Source organism: Aedes albopictus, chromosome 2 (genome assembly GCF_035046485.1).
Source record: "Aedes albopictus strain Foshan chromosome 2, AalbF5, whole genome shotgun sequence".
Lineage (NCBI taxonomy): Eukaryota > Metazoa > Arthropoda > Insecta > Diptera > Culicidae > Aedes > Aedes albopictus.
Window position 1 is genome coordinate 329698699 of NC_085137.1, and position 21321 is coordinate 329720019.

The following is a 21321-nucleotide window of genomic DNA, read 5'->3' on the forward strand; positions in this document are numbered from 1 at the left end:
GGCCAAGGATCGATACGCTGACCGCGATGTCCGGTCGGGTGTTCACTGCCACATACAACAAACCACCAATCAAGCTTGAGTACTGGTGATTGTTTGGCAACTTCTCACTCTCCTCCTTTTGTTGCAGGTGGCCAGGGTCCAAAGGAATCTTTGACGACTTCGCTTCGGTCAACCCAAAACGCTCCAACAACGTCTGGATGTAGATCCGTTGATTGAGGGAAAACTGCTTATCGCTGCGTCGGACTTGGATGCCCAGGAAATGGCTAATATCCCCCAACGATTTTACCGTAAAGCTGCGGTTTAGAGCTGTCATCAGTTCGGCGTACTCTTCTTCGGTGTGGCAAGCGATGACCATATCGTCCACATACACGACCAGATACGTACACTGGTTGCCTCGTCGTCGAACGTACAAGCACGGATCGTTGGCTGACTGCGTGAAGCCTAGCTGCTTCAGGACGCCATCAAATTTCCGGTTCCACACGTGTCCCGCTTGCTTGAGACCGTACAGACTCTTCTGCAGCAAACATACGGAGCTCTTGTCACCCACCTCGTAGCCGGGCGGTTGCCGCATGTAGACCGTCTCATCCAGGTCGCCGTTGAGGTAGGCCGTCTTGACGTCTGCATGTTTCACCAGCATGTTCTTCGCACTGGCAACTGTGAGCAACGCCCTGAACGTTACTCCCTGGTCTCCCGGAATCGAACTGGTTTCTGTCCCATCGTGCTTCTAGTAGAACGCCGGAGTGGCATCTCTTCTTCTTCTTCATTCCCGTTGCCATGGCAATCATCGTCGTCGAGCACATCTTCACACGGTGAGTCGTAAGATGAGGAATCGGACTCGTACTCCTCCTGAACCGAGGCATCATCATCATCGGATTCGTCTTCCACAGCTGGTCGTGAAAGCACTGACTCGTACTCCACCATCGTCGCTGACGGTGACCGGTGCGTCGAACCCTCGTTTTCGACTTCGTCCTCCATTTCCACGATGACTACCTTCTTCGTCGCTTTGTCGATGAAGCGGAACGCCTTGTGGCAGTCCGAGTAGCCGACGAACGTCAACTTTTGCGCCTTCGGTGCCAACTTGCTTCGCTTCTCTTGAGGAATGTGAACGAACGCAGTGCACCCAAAAATGTGCAATCGTCCGTAATCCGGTTTCTTCCCAAACCAGAGCTCGAAGGGTGTCCTCTTGACGGACCTCGATGGTAGCATATTCTGCAGATGCACGGCCGTGTTGACCGCTTCCGCCCAGAACTCGTAGCCCATCTTCGCGTCGATCAGCATGCATCGAGCCATCTCGACGATCGAGCGGTTTTTCCTCTCCGCGACACCGTTTTGCTCCGGTGCGTAGCCAGCCGTGTACTGGGGAGCGATCCCATTGACACGATAGAATCGTCCCAAACGCTTCGATTTGTATTCGCCTCCCTGGTCGGAACGAATAACAGTCGGACATCTTCCAAATCGATTTTTAACCATACTCACGTAATCCTCTATTACATCCGCAGCTTCCGACTTCTTCTTGAGGAAATACACGACGGTGTACCGGCTGTGATCGTCAATCATCGTGAGGAAATACCGCGAACCACCAGGCGACACGGTGTTCATCGGCCCACAGATGTCCGTGTGGATAATGTCCAGCACCTTCGCAGATTGTCGGTCCTCCTTCCTCGGAAATGGCAGCCGAGATATCTTACCTTCGACGCAGCACTCGCACGTTTGGAACACGCTACATTTTTGGATGTTCACGCCGGTAGCCAAGCCGTCATGCGCCGCTCGATGTATTGCATCAGGATCACGGTGCCCTAATTTGCGGTGCCAGTGGTGGATGCAATTTTTACTGTGGAGGGACGCAGCCATACCGCACTCCTTAGCCGTCTTCAACTGGTAGAGCCCGCCGATTTTCTTCGCTACTGCTGCGACAATCTCGTCACGTTGGATGACACACCCCCGGCGACCAGAAAATATTACCTCGGCTCCTTTCGCTACCAGCCTTCCGACCGATATCAGGTTCGACTCCAAATCCGGGACGTAGAACACTTCGGAAAGAATAATTTCTTGTGGCTTACCTTCTTTATCCTGGCAGAATAGGCGCCCCGAACCGACACCTCTCACCAACGTCTCGTTTCCATCGGCCAGCGTGATGGAAATCCCCGTGCTTGGCTTCATCTCGTCGAAAAACGCATGGTCACAGCACATGTGCGATGTTGCTCCAGAGTCGACAATCCACACGTTCGATGCTCTCTCGGTCGCAGCAACCATGAATGCGAATGGCGTTGCCATGCCAACCGTCGCCTTCGATTTCGATTTTTTCTTCGACACGTGGCTCTGGCTAGCACCGCCATTTGTGGGTTCTCGTCCAGCTCTTGACGCTGGGCATTCACGCTTGAAATGTCCGGGCTTGTGGCAATTGTGGCAGACAATGGGCTTTTTGTCCCCACCAGCACGCAGAATTGACTCACCTCGGTGGCTTTTTTCGGCTCGCTTCTGCGCTTCATCCAGCAGCTTTCGCTTCACCAGCTCCATGGTGAGCTCGTCGTCGGAACGGCTTTCCAACGCTGTCGTCAGGATGTCGAACGAATCCGGCATGCTCTTCAGCACCATCGCCACCTTCAAACTGGGCTCCAGCTCCTATCCGGCGTTTGCGAGGCTCGCGAACAGCTCCTCCATGCGGAACAGGTGGCCCTCCATGTCCCCGTCGTCGGCGTACTCAGCTTTGCACAGCTTTTTCAGGTAGGGTAAACAGGTATAATATGCCCCCCCTAAGCAGAAATGGCAATATTTCTTAAAGTGGCGCCTTATTCCATGTATTGCTCACTGCAAATCGTTGTTACTAAAGTTAGTGAAGTGTAGCATGCAAACTTTGCCTTTGGAGAGGTGGCTATGGAAGCTTTGAAACGTTTTTCGAAAACGTTCCAAAATTTGCCTTTTCAAAACAAACGGGGCAATACGCCCCATCAAAAGAAAAGCGTCCCGCCCCGTGATAAAACTGTCCCAGGGGATAATTCCACCACATGCTTATCTTAGCAGGGTCTTTCAACAAGTGTTTAACTGCATAAAAGTTGCAAAGTAACACAAGCGAACAGAACTAGCTTCGTTTACAATGAAGTCGGCTTACAAGAGGTAAAATATTACGCCAAAAGCCTCGATTTCAGACTTTTTGAGATTTTTATTGCTTTTCTGTATCAATCCACTAATGGGCCTGCCTTATGGCAGTTATTCTTCAATATTTAATATTTCTAATCGATCACGCATGCGAAAAGCGCTTGAATCGCTAGAAAATGAAGAGGGGCGTTTTGCCCCGGTGGGGCGCATTATACCCTTTTACCCTACGACACGCGGGTGCACATCGTCGTCTTCTGATGGTGTTTCCGCAATTCTTCCCAGGTCTCGTTGGCGGTCTTGCAGTTCCGGATTAGCGGGTGTTGGCTGTCGTCGACCAGCAAAACGATGGTGGCCCGTGCTTTGGCGTCTCCGTCCTTCCACGCGTCCGTCAGAGGTTCTGGGGCGGCCTCCGTCACGTGTTTCCAAAGGTTTTCGCGCACCAGCAGCATCTCCACCTTGAATTGCCAGCATTCGTAGCCGCCGCTCTTCAGCTTCTCCAGGCCGAACTTGCTTCCGTCCATATCGGGATCGTGAAAAAATCTTGAGGAACTATATAACTCTTTTTGAATTTTCTTCTAAATGGCCCATAACCTATGGGATGTGGCCGTAGGTCGGACCGAATGCAATAAAACAACTTGATTGCTAGACGGTCAAATAACAACTAATACTTTTATTCAAAAATTCAAATTACATATAAAAGTCATGGCATGCTGGGGTTTGCAGTCGCACCTTCAACAATACGGTCAATATTCAGATGATGTCTCGGTGTATTTGGGTGAATGACAACTAGGACTAGCTTCTAAAACAACAAAGAATATCGAAATTGATCTGCCGGCCAACTTATTGACCAAAGAGAAAATCGATGAAGAGAAATCGATCATTGTAATACGCCTGTATGATACTAAGCGCGAGAATTGTACTTTACCCTGCTGAAGTCCGTAGCTTGATTGGCGACCGATAGCGAAGTGTTTTCCGTTGAATATTGTTCAGGAAGTCGGCATTAGATAAATATTTCGATCGTGTTGATTTTCTTCCCTGCTCATAAAAAAATCAGTATTTAAACTATTTTCCCTCAAAGGGGATTCAAACACATTTTTATATTTACTAGCTGCCTCGGCAAACTTTTACAACTGTTGACCGCCCTCTTGATTAGTTTTATTTCGATCATGGTGAATTTCTTCCCAGCTCATTAAAAAACATTAACTTCACTATTTTCTGGACTATTTTAATATTTTTCTTGATAACTTTTTCCACATATAAACACTGCCACCAAGAATACGGGTCGAACCGTGCAAGAATTATGCTGATCGGTTTATCCGATCGTGAAGCCTGGAACACATAGCGTCCGTTCCGTCGAGGTTTGCGTTTTTTTGACAGTTTTCCCATGGGAAATGTGTCAAACTACTGTCACGCACACGCAAACGTATGCATTGTGTGGGGCACTTGAGTTTTGTCGCCTCAAATTGAAGTCCCTCATTTTTATATATCCCTTTCGTGACGAACCAGCACAATTGTGCTGTTGAGCAATAACAGTTTTGTGAATTTTTTTCAGCTGTTTAGTCTTTGGTTTACCTGATGTAAATTATTTTGATGATTGAGCCATTACTTATACTTGCATGTGTGCAAACAAACTTTTGTTTATGTTGTGTGTGAAATTTACCACACAAGTTAAACAAAAAGTGAGCAAAAATCGTAAAACATGAAAAAGTTTTATCTGTCGCAAATTTTTAATTTTCGATTTATCTATGTGGACAAAGTTAGGAATCGAAAGACAAGGAGTAGCTCTAGAAAATGCTGAAGAAAAAGTGTTAATATATTAAAAAGTCTAAGAGTTCTGGAGAGCCAAATTTGAGTAATTTGTATGGAAATTTCACTTTTTCGAGCTCCGTCACGAAAGGGATATATAGATTTATATTTATATTTATATTTATATTTATATTTATATTTATATTTATATTTATATTTATATTTATAGATAGGAAGTGAAGTGGTCGTAAACGATCGAACGTATTCACGCTACCTCTTGATTCCCTTTTTGTGTATGTGAAGTCAACATAAGGAGGTGCAACAAAGGATTTTTTTCTGCGCACCTCTTATAAATATTTATCCTAAAACTTCTCCAATATTTCGTCCAGGAATCCCTCCTAAAGTTCCTCCAGGGATTAGAAACAAATGGAACAATTCCTCATGGAATTTCTCATTTGCAGTACTTACGGAATTTCTTCCCGCAATTGCTCCAGGAGTTTCTGAATTTCTCTGAAAGTTTTTTATGAACTTCTCTAGGGTATTGTTAGGAACTCCTCCGGAAGTTCCCTTAGAATTTTCAAGACACCCTGGAACAATTCCTCAAGTTTTGTCAGGAATTCCTCACAAATTTCTTCTATATTCTTCCGGAAGTTTCTCCAGAAATCTCCCTAAAGAGTCACATGCTGGACAAATTGTGCTACGAAAGAACCATCAGTGAGAATTTCTAGTGAGAGGCAACTTGGAGGAATAAATGAGGAAAGCATCGAAGAAATTTCAAGGCAAATTAATATTTTGTTTCTAAATTTTCCGACAAGTTTTCATTTCTGAGCGGAATCAACATTGTCATCAACATTGACGTGTTTAAATTGGGCCAGAAAAAAAATTAAATTTGACAGCACAATGATTTTCGAGCTTTGAAATAATTTTCGAACTGTCAAATTTGATTTAAATTATTTTTAATATCTCAATTGAGACAGAGCCTTAGTCCATAAATGACGTAGAATTTTCAGCCGATTTTTTACACCATCCCCCCCCCCCCCCCCTCTGGCAGCATATTTTTCCCTACCTAATAAATGGCTCGTCACACAATGCCAGGCTCCTCCTCCCCCCGAAAAAGCTACGTCATTTATGGACACTCCCTTTTCCTGTGATCTAATACACTTTGCCTCATATTCTGGGAAGTAGAATATGAGTGGATGAGTGGAGAAGTGTGTGGATTGTGTCATTGTCATTTAACAGATACTAGATACCAAAGCTTTTTTTTAACTGATTTTGATGTTATTTAGTTATCAGCAAAGGTTGCTACGGATGTAGTACTCAAAGACCAGAAATCATATGATTTGACGCCAACAGGATAGTATTGTGATATTGAATGAATTTACAATTAACTTGAAGATGTTCGAAGAGAAAGTACATTCATTCTCTCCAATGGCGTCAATACTAAATGAATCACAATCTAGCAAAAGATGACGTACAGTACGCACTTATCATAGAGATTGGGATAGAGGTTTTCAGCCGTGGTGCATTTGGTGCCACGCGAAGCCTTTCCAAGTGCACAGCGACTTCTCTTCATCACATTTATTATAGTTACAATCACGACAGAATGACAAAATAAAAAAATAATACGGATCTAATATTTTGCGAAATAAAGTAAATAAGTGAATAGTAGTAGAAGTAAATACACATTTTTATGAAAATTAAATTCATGGCCATACCTAATTCATTTAGTTAGTGATTGTAATTCCATAGGAAAAAAGGGATCTTTACAAAATCAAAATTCACAATCAGTGATGCTAATAAATCTTCACTTGAACAAGAAGTTCATCAGCAATTCAAACCATCAAATCGATACCTACCCAATACTCATCTATGCGAAGATAGGGAAGCGGTTAAACAAACCAAATCGATTTCCTCGCTCCTAAAAGTCAAATTGGCAATCGAAGGAATGTTTTCCCTCATTATGGAGGCTTCATTGATTACCCATTTCGTCAATTTGATTTCCATCGCCGTCTGTTCTCCTTCGCTCCCCGGGTGCCACATTCGCTTAGCAAATGAGCAAAAAGCACACTGAACTCTGCTGCCCGAGAATCCGTTTAAACTACTGACTGCGTGTTGCCGTTTCGTGCCCTCTCTAATGAAGATTTATGAATTTTGCCGTACGTCAGACACTGATGATGGGTAAAAATGCAAAATTTATAGCCCCTGTTTTATACCCGTCAAGAACGTAAACAAAAAATGAAAACAGCTGTCGGCACCGTATTAGAGCCTGTTTAGCGCAGCACTAATTTCAGTTCTGTTTTAAAGCGGAAAATCGACTTTCTCACGGCTTCTAATTAAGTATACGACCAAGTTGGCTCATTAAAGCCATCCACGTTGCTCCTTTGCATTTATACCCCCACCACCACCGCTAGGAGTTGTGGTTTTGGTGCCTTCTGATGGGACGCTATATCCTGACATTATTCTGCTTGTGTGGGGTGGGTGTGTCGTGCCAGTATGCTGTTTTGGCATGAAAATGGCTAGCCTCAAGCTTATGTACGGTTCTGGTGGCTTTCATCAACGGTAGTCGTTTCCGTTTCGATGTTTTTTTTTTCTAGGTGAGGGGTTAACAGGCATGGCCACAGAGCACGGGAAAACAAAATGAATATTTCAAACAACATTCAGTATCGTAAAGTTTAATGAAAATGGCGGTAATTTTCTCATCCAGTGTCAAACGTGAGGTCTCTCGGGAGACGATTGCCATTATGAGCTTATTTTTTTGACGAGGAAACTATCTACCAGGAAGCTTGTAACATGGCGCGTGCTGTTCAGCCATTTGCAGAGAGAGAAATGGCATTTATTGGAATAAATAGCTAATTTTCGCATTAAAACTAGTCCATATCCGACATTCGCCTAGTTTTCTATTTATAGGACAGTATTTTTGGCCCACTATGTGACGTGAACGTTCCTGCAAAGATTACATACGACCGAGATTTACTGATACTTCACAACATAGCTCAAAATAAGAAGTTGATGTCTTCGATTAGTTTTTCATATGGATGTGATTCATCCAATAAAATAATCTCTAGTTGAAAATGAGTACCGTAATCCGGGGTCAAATTGATCACTTTAAAACAACATCAGTGCCGATTCAAATATTGCCAAAAGAATTTCTGTAAAACCACAACCCAGTGGATCTCCATGGAACCGTGTTATAGAATTTTGTTCAACAAATTTAAACTTTAAGTTAAATAACTTCATACATCAAAAAAATGGAAATGCCACTTTGGACGAAATTGATCAGTATACAAGCATCGGTTGGAAAGGAACATTTCCTTCTCCGCTTAATTTTGCTCTTCTAAAACCGAATAACGCGTTTAAAATTTTACAACTAGTGAATTTAATACTTTAAATGCAAAAATAAATTTTGAAATTTTCTCTTAAACGCCTAAAGGTAGTCAATTTCATTTGAAATAAGTGATTTCTATCATAATAAAGGACTATTTCATCAAAAAATGAACTTTTTTATAAGGTACCCCGGGGCAAGTGAGAATCCGGGGCAGGTGAGACCTACAGCTATATTTTTTTTTAATTTTTTTATTTTTAAGGCAAACATTCTTCATGGGAAACATAGGTATCACACCAACGGATACTTCGAATTCAAAAATTGTTATTGTTCTCACCATAAAGAGAACATATATGTTATTGTTTTTCATATGTAATTTTCGATTCACTTAGTGAATTTAACGCACTCTACAACATTGGTCGTTTTTAAATAGAATAACAAATAAAGTTAAACTTTTTTTTTGATTTTAGGATAATAATTGGAATGCTTGCAAATTATTTTAATCGAAAAAGCTGTAATTAATTTTCATTGTTTACCTTAAGATAACGGCTCTCACTTGCCCCAGTGCATTTTAGCATCTGGGGCAAGTGAGACCTATGAGAGTAAACAAACACATTTTTATAGTTTGATCTTGTTTTCTTCAGCCTAAGTCGAAATTTACACAAAAGTGAAGTAAACATCGGCGCTTTAAATAATCAATCGTTAAATTATACTTAATTACCGTCGTGCGGGGCTACTTTTGAAATGCGGGGCTACTTTGGACACTTTTAAATATGGATTTTTTGAATTCAAAATATGGTTCAAATCTGTTTGATGTCTTAGGAACTATTATAAAGCAATAGTTTTCCCTTCATTTGGTTGAAATTATTTTTCAAACAGACCGTTTATTGCTTGTCAGGACGCGAAAAAACATCGAATAAACCAAAATAATATACATAACGTATCAGAACATTTGGCCTGTAGGCATTGTTTCTACAGTTCATAAATTTCAAAGGGTTGATCAATTCATTCAAAATGTATCAACGTAGCATATACAATCGAATATTTGTATCGTTATACGTTATAAATGACCGTTTCACCCAAATAAAGGATTGATGGTCCCTTTTTTCAGGCTATCTATATAGCAATATCACGCTGCTCATAATACCAAAGGTAGCACAGAACCATCTTAAAACGCATATTTTTATTGAAATTATGTATGATACAGTATACTACAGTATTGGTACAATGTAGTTTTCCAAATAACCCTGGAATTTGAAATGCAGTTTTGTTATAGATAAAAATGCCCAAAGTAGCCCCCATCCGGTTCTATATGAGATGTGTCCGATTGGTGTATGAACAACTTTTTTGTTTATTGATGGATTTAGCTCAAATTTTGCATACATCCTACATACATACTCACAATTATTGTGTATAAAAATTGCGGAAATTCATTCACTAGTCTGGGAGTTATAATGTCATAAAGTTGAAAACCCATTAAAAAGTGTATAAAGAAGCCCCGCACGACGGTACTTCTATTCTGATGATATAGCTGTTTAAAATGGTAAAATCTTGGGTAGAACATTTTTTTTCGATACCATCTTTTTTTCATATTTTCGTTTAAGCAAATTCTATTATTTTTTCGTTTCTTGCTGCATAATGAGTGTTTCTGAGTGTTGAGAAATCGTATGAGAAAAGTATGGAAAAATTGGAAAACGACTTTTTCAAAGTTCAGGATTTAAAAATAATTATCTAATGATCGTAAAATTATGTAAGGAAAAACATAACATCTGTTAATCTCGAAAAATCTTTCGGCAAGATTCATCAACTACGTAATATGAAAAGCTAGTTTGGAAATCTTTCGGCATTTAACTTTATGGCGCATCTATATATATAAAAATGAGTTCGAAGTCCCTTTGAGGCAACAAAACTCACGAACGTGAGAACCGATCAGCATGACTCTTGCATGGTTCGATTCGTATTCATGGTGGCTGTGTTTATAAGTATTAAAAATAACGAAAATAAACTAAGAAAGTAAGAAAATTGATGAAATACTGATTTTTTATGAACTGGGAACAAAATCAACATGATCGAAATGAAACCAATCTAGAGTGCTGTGCCGCATAGTCTCAACAGTTGTCAAACCACTACAGCTTGGCAAAACAAAGTTTGCCGGGATAGCTAGTTTTGTATAAAAAAATCAATTTGTTTTGCACGAGCTGCTAGAGTTAAATCATTTTTTTCTCGGTGATTCGTCATTATATGTGTTACGTAATTTATGCACGATACCACAAAACTCTTCCAACATAAATCGCTAAACATAGTTATTCGTATAAGATATTGATAATTTATGCTACCTTACATATAAGCAGCAACCATATTAGGCCATTTGTATAAACATTCCGTATAGGTCCCACTTGCCCCATGATACGGAGTAAATGAAAATCTGCTCCACTTTTCATTATATGCAAAATATACAGAATGCAAAAAAATTGAAACTGTTTTAATGCTCGTTATTAAGAAGAAATATTCCAACAATGTCTTTTAGAACCATTGGAATTATAAAATTATTTATGTTTGATTTTTTTTGGCTTGACAAAACTAAACTAACATTTTTTAGGTCCCACTTGCCCCGGGGTACCTTAACTATTTCATGTTCTGATTAGCTACATAACTTCCCAACCAAGGCTCCATTAAAATGTTAAAACAGAGAATTTACGGGAAGTCCTATTGGCAATCGATTGTTTAGTAGCAATAATTGGACATCTACGAACCAGATGACGTAAAAAGTTAAAAATCATTACGACGCTTAAGAGTTCCTAGTATGGAATAACAATGTAGTGCCCGAATGATCAATTTCACCCCGCTGATCAATTTGACCCCGGTTTACGGTAGATTGACAATATCGCAGCCCAACAAAAAGATACACATTTGGTGTTTTTTGCAAATATATTTAACTGCCTAATTAAGTCCGGCAATTATTACATATTTAAAAAATTGATTTAGGGTGCCTGTACCAGTTATCGCACTACCCAACGAAAACTATCTCTACAAAAATAAGAAGAAGACCGGCGAATGTTTCCATAATATGTCAAATGATTGTGTAGTTTCCATACTTTACAGGAAAAATAAACAAACTGAGCCAAAACTACTTTTAGTATTGTGGTGATCGATTGACTGTAAGGTTTCCGTCCTGTCACTGCTGGCGTGTATGAGACAGTCGTCATCGCAACCAAGCAGACAAAGCCACCTTCTGATTGACTGAGCGTGGCTGTTTTCGTTTACCACTGCATCGGCTGATGGCAACGGATTGTCATTTCCAGGTTTGTGGCTCAACTCGGTGTTAAATTTATGAGCGGTTTTTATGCTCTTTCACCTTCGCAATTCTTCATTACACCAAAGAACCTAACCTCAAAATGACTGACAATTCACAGGTCATTTTGACAGATGTAATATGAGCATGAAAAGGACGGCAACAAGATCGATAAAGTAGAATCTAGCATCTGTCTTTTTCGTGCATGTGTGTGGTCTGTTAAAATGACCTGAGAAGTGTCATACATATTCATGGCTAGCTTTGTTGGTGTAATAAAGAATAAACAAATTTCCAATCGACTGCAGTCTTCATCTGATTTTGTAAGTTGCTGTTTGACAGTTCAACATCAGTAATCATTATGTTTCTGTAACATATCGCGTAAATTTACAGCATAGAGAACTAAATTATCAGTTCTGTGATTTAAAATTATGGCTGGAAGAACTCAAACAATATAAACTTAATACGTACGTCACAAAAAGTGTAAAAATGTGGCACATTTATGTTTATGTCAAAGCTTTTTCAGGCAATTCGATCAATTGTGTCACTATTAAAATTGAGATTTTTTTAGTGTGCTGTTTAAAATTCAAGTTAATTGGTTCGAAGTTTACTGAGTTGTAGCGGAAAAGTACCCAAAATAGAAGCCACGCCCAAGTGGCTCGGCACCCTATTATAAGGAAAATCAAATCTTTTCCCTTATCGCAAAAATATCCATCCCTCTGGTACATATGATCGAAGGGCGAACACAATTTATTGTTCAAATACCGACTCCAAGTCATTTGGCCGAGTGCCATTTGGCTGATTGCCGCTTGGCCGAACGTCATTTGGCCGAACGTCATTTGGCTGAATGCCGTTTGGCTGAAGAAGAAACGATCGTGCCACTGTTTACCACGTCATTATAAATCAAAATAATCCTCTTTGATTAAAAGGAGGAAAAATCTATGATAAAATATTGACAGTTTTAACGCGAACTAATCCCTGAATTATAAAATAAGAAAGAATAGTCAATGATTGGAGGAAGGAAGAAGGAAAAATAATGATGATCAAATTGGCAGCTAGAATGTGAAAAGAGATCTCTGAATTATTTTGAACATAATTCAGCCAAGTGGAATTCTGCCAAATGCCGAACATCTGAAACAACTGAGCAGCGAACTTTTTCACCAAAAACTATACATACATGACATCTATACATAAATTGAGTTAATTAAAATCATAATTGACCACACGAATTGATGTACCGAAACCTTGCACTTTGAGTAAGTGTGTGATATTGATTTAAACGTCTACAATCACAGTCTTACCTGAAACGAAACCTTCCAGAATAATAGTAGTATGTTGCTATGTGTATTGTTTCGCAAGCTATAAACAGATTGCGTCATGATGCCAAAAGTCTATCTAAGAGTGGATGGTTATTAAAGCACGGCGTAAAACATTGTAAAATTAACGCATGCGCTTAAATCATTCTATCTCGGTTTTCCCACAAATTCCCGCAAAAAAGTCCGGTAGCATCCGAAAAAGCTCAACTAGCTTCCTAGATCGGTTGCATGTCGAATACGGTCGAATACTTCTACTTTTTAAACAAATTGGCAAATAAACTGTACAATTTGAGTATACATTGTAAATTTGTAATTTAAACTTAAAGAGAATATTCGCTCATTAAAAGTTTCTCCACACAAAAAAAAAAAAACAAAAAATACAATTTTGTTACAAATCAAAAAAATCAGTCAGTATACAATCAAACATAGCCCAAACAATCATACATATATGAAAATTGATCGATCTTAAAAAAAAAACAACTTTTTTGAATTTTGTCGCGAAATTTTGATTTCTGGCCCATAGTGCGGTGCAACAAGAAAGGCCATTACGCACGATGTTGCAGGAGTGTGAAGAATCCGGTTCAAAACCATCAACCAACGTCGAGCAACCGGAAGCGTTAAGTACCGTATGCGTGATAATGTTTGCACCATCGTTAAATAAAATTCCAGTTTTACTTGTGAAGACAATATATTGGTTTTATTTGCAGGCATTTAAGCTATAACTCATATCATAGTAGGCTGTGAATAAAAAGTGCTGATTTTCTTAGTTTAACACTTGCATAATGACTAAGTGGCAACCTAGCTCGTGATTTGTCCACGCGCAAATGTCGAAAAGTATTCGTGGTAGTGTCAAAGTCAAGATTAACAATTTTTGAATTTATTTTTTTATTTTGACATTGCCTAATAGTGTAGACATTGACACACAAACAAAAGTTATAATAACTATTGATTCTGGAATTTGGTACGGATCGATAGTTTTTCGGAAATCGAAAAAAACGGAGGTTGTGTTCGGGCAAATTCAAGACTTTCTTATATGGCGCTACTCGTAGCTCCTGGATGCCATTGGTAATAGTGTAAGTTTTTTTCTTTGGTTGAAGGATCATAAAGGCCATCGTAATTTTCCTTTTCGATATGCCATGCCGTTTAGTCGCTGATTTCGCGTTTCTTTGCCATTTTCCTTATTGAGCGCATATAATTCACCCAAATCTTATTTTTGGTGGCAGCGATAGCTTTCTCAATCCATGTTAACCTTGGACGACCAGTGAACACCTTCGGGAATAATTGCCCTTGCTTTTTTTTGGTCTAAGACTGTTTAACGGTTCTCCTGAACACTCCTGAAATGTCTTTTTTAACATTTACGCGTGGACAAGTCCTGACTACCGCTGCTACCCCTTCATGGTGCAAATTTTAAACCTAAGAAATCGGATTTTTTTACCCGGAACCTACTGTGATATGAATTAGAGCTTACGTGTATGCAATAAAAACCAAGACATTGTGTGTACAGGTGATATGGGTACCTTATTTGTACGATGGTGCAAACATTATCACGCATACGGTACATGATCGAGACCATGGAAATCGTTGTGATCAAAAGCCGAAATTCGTACGAGAAGTTGATGACGTCACGAAGACAGCAGAAATCCGTGAGCTGTTCCATTTGGACGGAAAGCGTACGACGATCTTATCGGTCGCTGGAGTCAATCTGCGGTTCATTGTTGACACCGGCGCAGATGAGGACGTGCTTAGTATTGCAGATTGGACGACGTTGAAGCGGATTTGGTTCGAGGCGTTTGCAATTAAGAAAGGAAGTTCGAAGATTTTCCAAGCTTACGGAACGAAGAATCCATTGACTGTACTATGAGAAGTCGACGTGATGCTGAGAACAGGAAATGAGTCCTGTCGCACAACGTTGTTCGTGATTCAAGATGGTAAGCATTCGCTGCTCTCCGGACGCAGTGCAGAGACACTTGGCGTGGTTAAGTTTCTGCGGTCAGTGAGTGACGATACCTTTCCGGCTATCAAAGGTAAGAATATGTAGCTGTTTCGGGAGTTTAATTAATTACTAAATTGTAAATTGCTTATTCAGACATGTGTGCATCCATTAAAATAGATACAACTGTGCCACCTGTTAGACAAAGTTATCGTCGCATACCAATTCCTTTGGAAGAAGTTACTATATTAAAACTGAAAGAATTGGAACGTCAAGGCGTAATTGAACGAGTGTATGAGGCATCAGAATGGGTATCGCCTATGCCTGTTAAGCGGAAAAATTCGAATGACGTGCGAATTATAATTGACCTTCGCGAAGCCAACAAAGCTGTTGTAAGAGAAGTCCATCCACTTTCTACAATGGAACAAATGACGGCAAAATTGCGAGGGAGCAAAGTTTTCGGGAAACTTGATATTAAACAAGCGTTCCATCAACTTTTGTTACGAGAAGATTGCCGATATATAACAACCATTATATCGCCACTGGGTAAGGACAATTGTTGAACATTATCGTTAAATTTTAAAACATTCTAAAACAAAGCATATAATATATAATATAATATTATTGGATAGGTTTAATGCGATACAAACGATTGGTATTCGGGTTATCAGCAGCACCAGAACTTTTCCAGAAATGCATGGAAACCATATTAGCAGACTTTCCATGGATTGTGGTTTTCATAGACGACGTCTTAATACATGCTCCGGATGAAAAATTATTAAATACCAGAATGACTATGGTGAAAAATCGTCTCGAGCAATATGGGATTGTTTTGAATGAAAGCAAGACTATTGAAAGCGCAACAGAAATTGACTTTCTTGGATATCGTTTATCTGCAGAAGGTATTACAATTTCTCCAGAAAAGTTGGAAGTCATTGGAAAATTTCGAACACCAAAATCTGCTGAAGAAGTGAGAAGTTTCTTGGGGCTAGCCACTTTTGTGAGCCGGCATATACCCAATTTCTCAACAGTAAGTAGCCCGTTGAACTCATTGACAAGGAAAGCGGTACCATTCGAATGGACAGAATTGCATCAGAAAGCATTTGAAACGCTGAAGCACGTTCTAAACAAATCAGAAACTTTGGCATTTTTCAACCCGAACTTTGAAACTTTCGTAGAGACCGATGCAAGTCCGGTAGGTTCTATATCAGAAGTCAGCGGAAGGAACGATTCACATTATTTGTTATGCTTCGAAGACCCTTTCTGAAGTGGAGAGACGCTATGCTCAAACAGAGAGAGAAGCTTTAGCGTTGGTATGGGCTCCAGAGAAGTTCCATTACTACCTTTATGGAATGCCTTTCTGGATAATCACCGACCATAAGCCGTTGGTTTCGATATTTGGGGATAGAATCCGACCATCAGCAAGAATCGAACGATGGAAGGTTCGGTTGATGTCTTATAACTACAAAGTCCTTTACAGACCAGGCAAAACAAACATTGCACATACTCTTTCGAGGTTGTGTCGAGATACTGTTGCTGACAGGGAAAACTATGATGAGGAATGTGAAAGAGTAATTCGTTTAGTTTCTACCGATGTATGTCCGATGGCAATCCCACTTTGCGAAATCGTAGAAGCCACTAAAAACGACATAGAGCTTACCGAACTGATTCTTTGGATCCCGTACCCCCCTCGACGGTGGCCGAAAACGCTGGCAAGATATAAACAAATAGCAAATGAACTTTCAACTGATGGAGACATTATTTTGAAAAATACTAAAATTATTATTCCAAGGAAGTTATATGACAGGGTGCTTAAACTAGGACATGAGCCCCATTTGGGAAGTACATCTATGAAAAAACGATTACGTGAAAAGGTTTGGTGGGTACGAATGGATCTGATGATAGAAGAATACGTGAACTCGTGCAATGGGTGTCTGTTGGTTTCCGAACCAGCTACTGAACCAATGGTGAGGTCTCCGTTACCCGATAAACCGTGGAAAAAGTTGGCACTAGATTTCACAGAAGTTACTAAAGGAATTCACCTGTTAGTAGTCGTAGACTACTATTCAAGATATCCTGAAATTGAGATCATCACGTCTATGACTGCCAAGACTACGATTTTTAAACTTCGTACAATCTTTGCGCGGTTTGGGTATCCGAGCAAAATTGTATGTGATAACGGTCCACCATTCACTTCAAACGAGTTTACGAATTTCTGCAGCACATTTGGTATAACCCTTAAACACTCTGTTCCGTACGCTCCATTCCAAAATGGACTAGTAGAAAGACATAATAGGACCCTTTTGAAAACGGTGAAAATCAGCGTAGCAATGGGAAGAGATTGGAAAAACGATTTATATGACTTCCTCCTGGCTTATCGGAATACCCCACATGCGGTGACTAATATTTCCCTAGCGAAGCTTATGTTTGGCAGAAACCTGAAGGACAAACTACCCGAAGTAATTGAAGATGACACAAAGGGAATGCACAGCGGAATGCGAAATTCTCAGCAGTTGATGTCGGTGATCACGTGTTGGTTAAAAATGTGATCAAACAAAATAAGCTAACACCAGTCTTTAATCCTCAACCTCACGTCGTGGTGAAGAAAGCTGGAACCCGTCTCACTCTAAGGAATCTCGATACCGGAGTTGAATTCGACAGACACGTTAACCATGTAAAGACCATTATCTCTTACAGTCCATTCCACAGCCTGGCATCTACAGACCCCCTGATGAGCAGCATGGCAGATCCTACTACAACTGGCCAAACATCTACACAACCGGAGAATATCGAGGAACCTGCCGGTTTGGTCTTCACCGAAGGAAATGAGAGGTCAAATGCAGGTCCGATGAGAAACCGATTTATCCGTTCGCATCGAAAACCAGATTATCTTAAAGACTACGTCATTTAATTATAAATCGATTAATTAAAATAAGGTTTTTCTATTATACATTAAGGGAAGGATGTAGTAGGCTAGAAATCAAAGAATTGATCATAGCAATCGGAAATTAATAAACGGTCTCTTTCGGCACTGACAGTCAAACAGTCAACAAGTGTTTTTATTCAGCTCCTACAGTATGCAGATTGAAGGGACCGACCAAACCTTCGAGATAGGGAGAAATATCGAAACGTGGAACATCGACATGTGGAGAGTCGACTGTATTTATTTACTTATACCAGAGGTTCCCAAACTTTTTGATATCGCGGCGCCTTTTGAAATTTTCGAAAATTTCGCGGCGCACCTACATCTTTAAACAAAGAATTTTCATTATTTTTGAACAACTTTCAGTTCAAAAATTTAAATGTAAATTTGTAAGAAAGTTTCAGTAGCATGTTTCCTCAAAAATCAAATAAAGCTGAATATCTTGGGTCAAAAGGTTTTTTTTAATGAAAATTGCTTAAAAACATCATTAATATTGTTTAGATTTCAAATGTCATATTTATTTATCGAACAAGGTAAACAATTGTATCAAAAATTTCTGCAAATAAAGCAAGCTACTGGTGCCTTATAATTGAAGAAAAAATAGTAAAACTGTTGCAATACTTTAATAACTCCGGATACATTGAAATGATTTCACAGAATTTAATAAAAATCTTTTTGAAATATTTACTCTTAGCTACAAGCTGATGATAGAGTTGAAAACTTAACTAGAGAATTGGAAATCCAATAATCTTAACGAAAATTTCTGAAAACTCCGAGAATTTTAAAATTTGATAAAATTAAAATGTTTTGAGAGCATACCAGAACACCAAGTATATTCAAAGGTTGGTATAAATTTTGGGAGAATTCCGTGAAGCAACACTTTGAAGATCCATCCAACAAAAAAAGACGTTTCGATATTGAAATCTATTGTTTTGGCTCAAAACTCTGCGGCGCACCAGCGAAATGCTCACGGCGCACCAGGGCGCCGCAGCGCACAGTTTGGGAAGCACTGATTTATACTAAAATACAGTATAATTCTAGTCTATTGGCAGCAAAAACTAAAAATGCCAAAAAGTATCATTGGATAGATATACGTCCATCGGCAGAGCGGCTTTAGGACAGAAGGTCGAAGGACAAAAGGTCGAAAGGACAGAAAGATCGAATATACGAAAGGTCGTATGGGACAAAAGGTTGAATGAGACAAAAGGTCGAATGAACAAAAATTTAAGTAGACCATGTTACCAGTTGGTGTGTCTCACTTATAAGAATAAAAAAAAATGATGAGGCTTTGTTGTTACTCATTGAGAGAAATCATATGCATTTAAGCCACAAACATTTCCATAGGGAATGTTACCTTCTTTCGTTTGTAGGCTGTTCTTTCAAGTTATTTTGATGCACACTGAAGTTTTTTACGCGGTTTTTTACGCGTTTTTTTTACGCGGTCCGTCCTAAAAAAACCGCGTTATTTCAAAACCCGTCGTAAAAATAATATTTGAATTTGAATTTGAAATAACGCGGTTTTTTATTACGACGGTTTTCGAAATAACGCGGTTTTTTACGATGTTTTTTTTTTAAATAACGCGGTTTTTCACGCGGTTTTTTTAACGCGGGACCATTACCGTCGTAAAAAAAAACTTTAGTGTAGTATTTTGTTAAATTTTTTGTTAAGGAATTTTTCCTTCTTTAATTTACAGTCTACTCGTTTAAGTTTTGTTACTGAAATAATTATTGACTCTTTAAGTGGTTATATTACAATCAGACATTTTGCCTTCTTTTATTCAATAACTGTTCTTCCTAGCTTTGCTGCAAAAATATTCATTGACTATTTGTTCTTAGTGATCATCCTCTCTTGGAATGATAGGTAGTTCCTGTGAATTGCATTGTATAAATAAATAATTTCATTTTGTTTGCTCATATAATACCCAGAGATTTGTCCTTCCCTAATTCATAGACTGTTTGGCTTTATTAACCCTAGTAGAACGTTGGGGTCGATATGACCATGCCCAGACAGGCACGTTGAACGTGCACAAGCATCTTAGGGGGGTTAAATCGCTGTAATGATTGGAGTTTCAAATGACAATATATTATCCAATGATTCGTCCTTCTTCTACCCATAGGCTGCTCTTTCAAGGAATATTATTGTCCACATTTAACTTCAATGAATAACATTACCTATATGGAAAACTTGTGCGACTCGACCAGTTCTGCAAGAATGTCACGGAAAACCGTTATCTTTCGAATATTTAAGGTACATGTCACGGACTACCTTTGCAAAATGTCAATTGATATTCACCGTGAATATCATTGACATTTTTCGAAGGTAGTCCGTGACATTTACTTGTAATATTCGAGAAATAGCTGTTTTTCCGTGACTTTCTTGCAGAACTGGTCTAGTCGCACCAGTTTTTTATTTACCATATTCTCTGGTTCAGCTTCTAAAATAAGCTGTAGGTGATTGAATTTAGGTATGACGAAATGATTTTTTTGCAATTTCTAATCGTAATAGGCTGTTTTACCTCACGCAAGTCTGACAGGAAAAGGCCTAATTTTCCGCACCAAATAAACAGTGCTGTAATGGTTCATTACAGCACTGATTTGCGTTGCGTAATGAACCATTACAGCACTGTTTTCAGTTTTGATCAACTTTTTGATGCTTTCTGGACGCAGTTTTGAAAAATAGTGACAACTACACAGTATTACCTGCTATAACCAGATTTTCTTAAATAAGACTATGAACACCAGTGTGCAGTTTGATGGAAAAGTTTTGTTAAATGAAATTGCAAAAAACGTATGCCAGCGTATGTTTTGCCCCGTAAAATTTCCCAACACCTAAAATTGAACACTTTTTTTTTATTAAAAGAGTTTGAAAAATAGAGTGTTAGTGATAAACCCTCGTGAGTAAAAAAAGCGCGAAATTTATCACCAATTTTCGCTCTCTTCCTTTTTTGCAACGATGACAGCAAGACGTCGCATCAAAAACGATAAAGTTTGTGTGATAGCAAGGAGACTCAATTTTAAGAGGATCATTGAAATTTTTTTTTTTTTTTTTTTTTTTTTTTTTTTTTTTTTTTTTTTTTTTTATTAGTATCTCAATCAATTTTTACATTCTTCAACTTAATCTAGGTGTTCTGTGTATTATAACACACTATCATCCTAATTTGGTGAAATAAATTTAAGCTATTATCAATACTAATTAATAACATATTGCATTTCATTTGCTGTAGCAGTTAAGATTTTTTGCAGGCTTTATTTTTCACCTGCGTGTCAGAAATACATTTTTTTTTCAACTTATCCTAACCCTAACCCACCTTAAACTAATTATACAAAGAGCTAATCGTAGCAATAGAAGACTGCAACGATTTTTGACGAAAGTTGGCAATGATTTTAGTTGACATCTGTTCCAATGTTTCAATATTAGAAATTTGATGCAACTCATTAGTGCTATACCATGGAGGCAACTTCAGAATCATTTTCAAAATTTTATTTTGAATCCTCTGAAGTTGCTTCTTTCTGGTATTGCAACAGCTCGACCATATTGGGACAGCGTACAACATGGCCGGTCTGAAAATTTGTTTATAAATCAAAAATTTGTTTTTGCGACAAAGTTTTGATTTTCTATTAATAAGTGGGTATAAACACTTAATGTATTTATTGCACTTAGTTTGAATGCTTTCTATATGGTTTTTAAAAGTTAAGTTT

At 39.0% G+C, this 21321-nt stretch overlaps 1 protein-coding gene across 13 annotated transcripts in view; it reads right to left on the minus strand.

The window, feature by feature from the left end:
- LOC109398078 (uncharacterized) overlaps positions 1–21321 on the minus strand; it is a 392442-nt gene that overhangs the window by 224674 nt on the left and 146447 nt on the right. The window contains exon 1 of one of the 13 annotated variants that reach the window (XM_062852512.1): positions 6823–7031. The exons of the other annotated variants lie outside the window; for them this stretch is intronic. Within the exon in view, the coding sequence (XP_062708496.1) occupies positions 6823–6826 (4 nt within the window). The 5' untranslated portion in view covers positions 6827–7031. Of the gene's footprint in view, positions 1–6822; positions 7032–21321 lie in introns of those variants that run through there. 13 annotated transcript variants of the gene reach the window in all.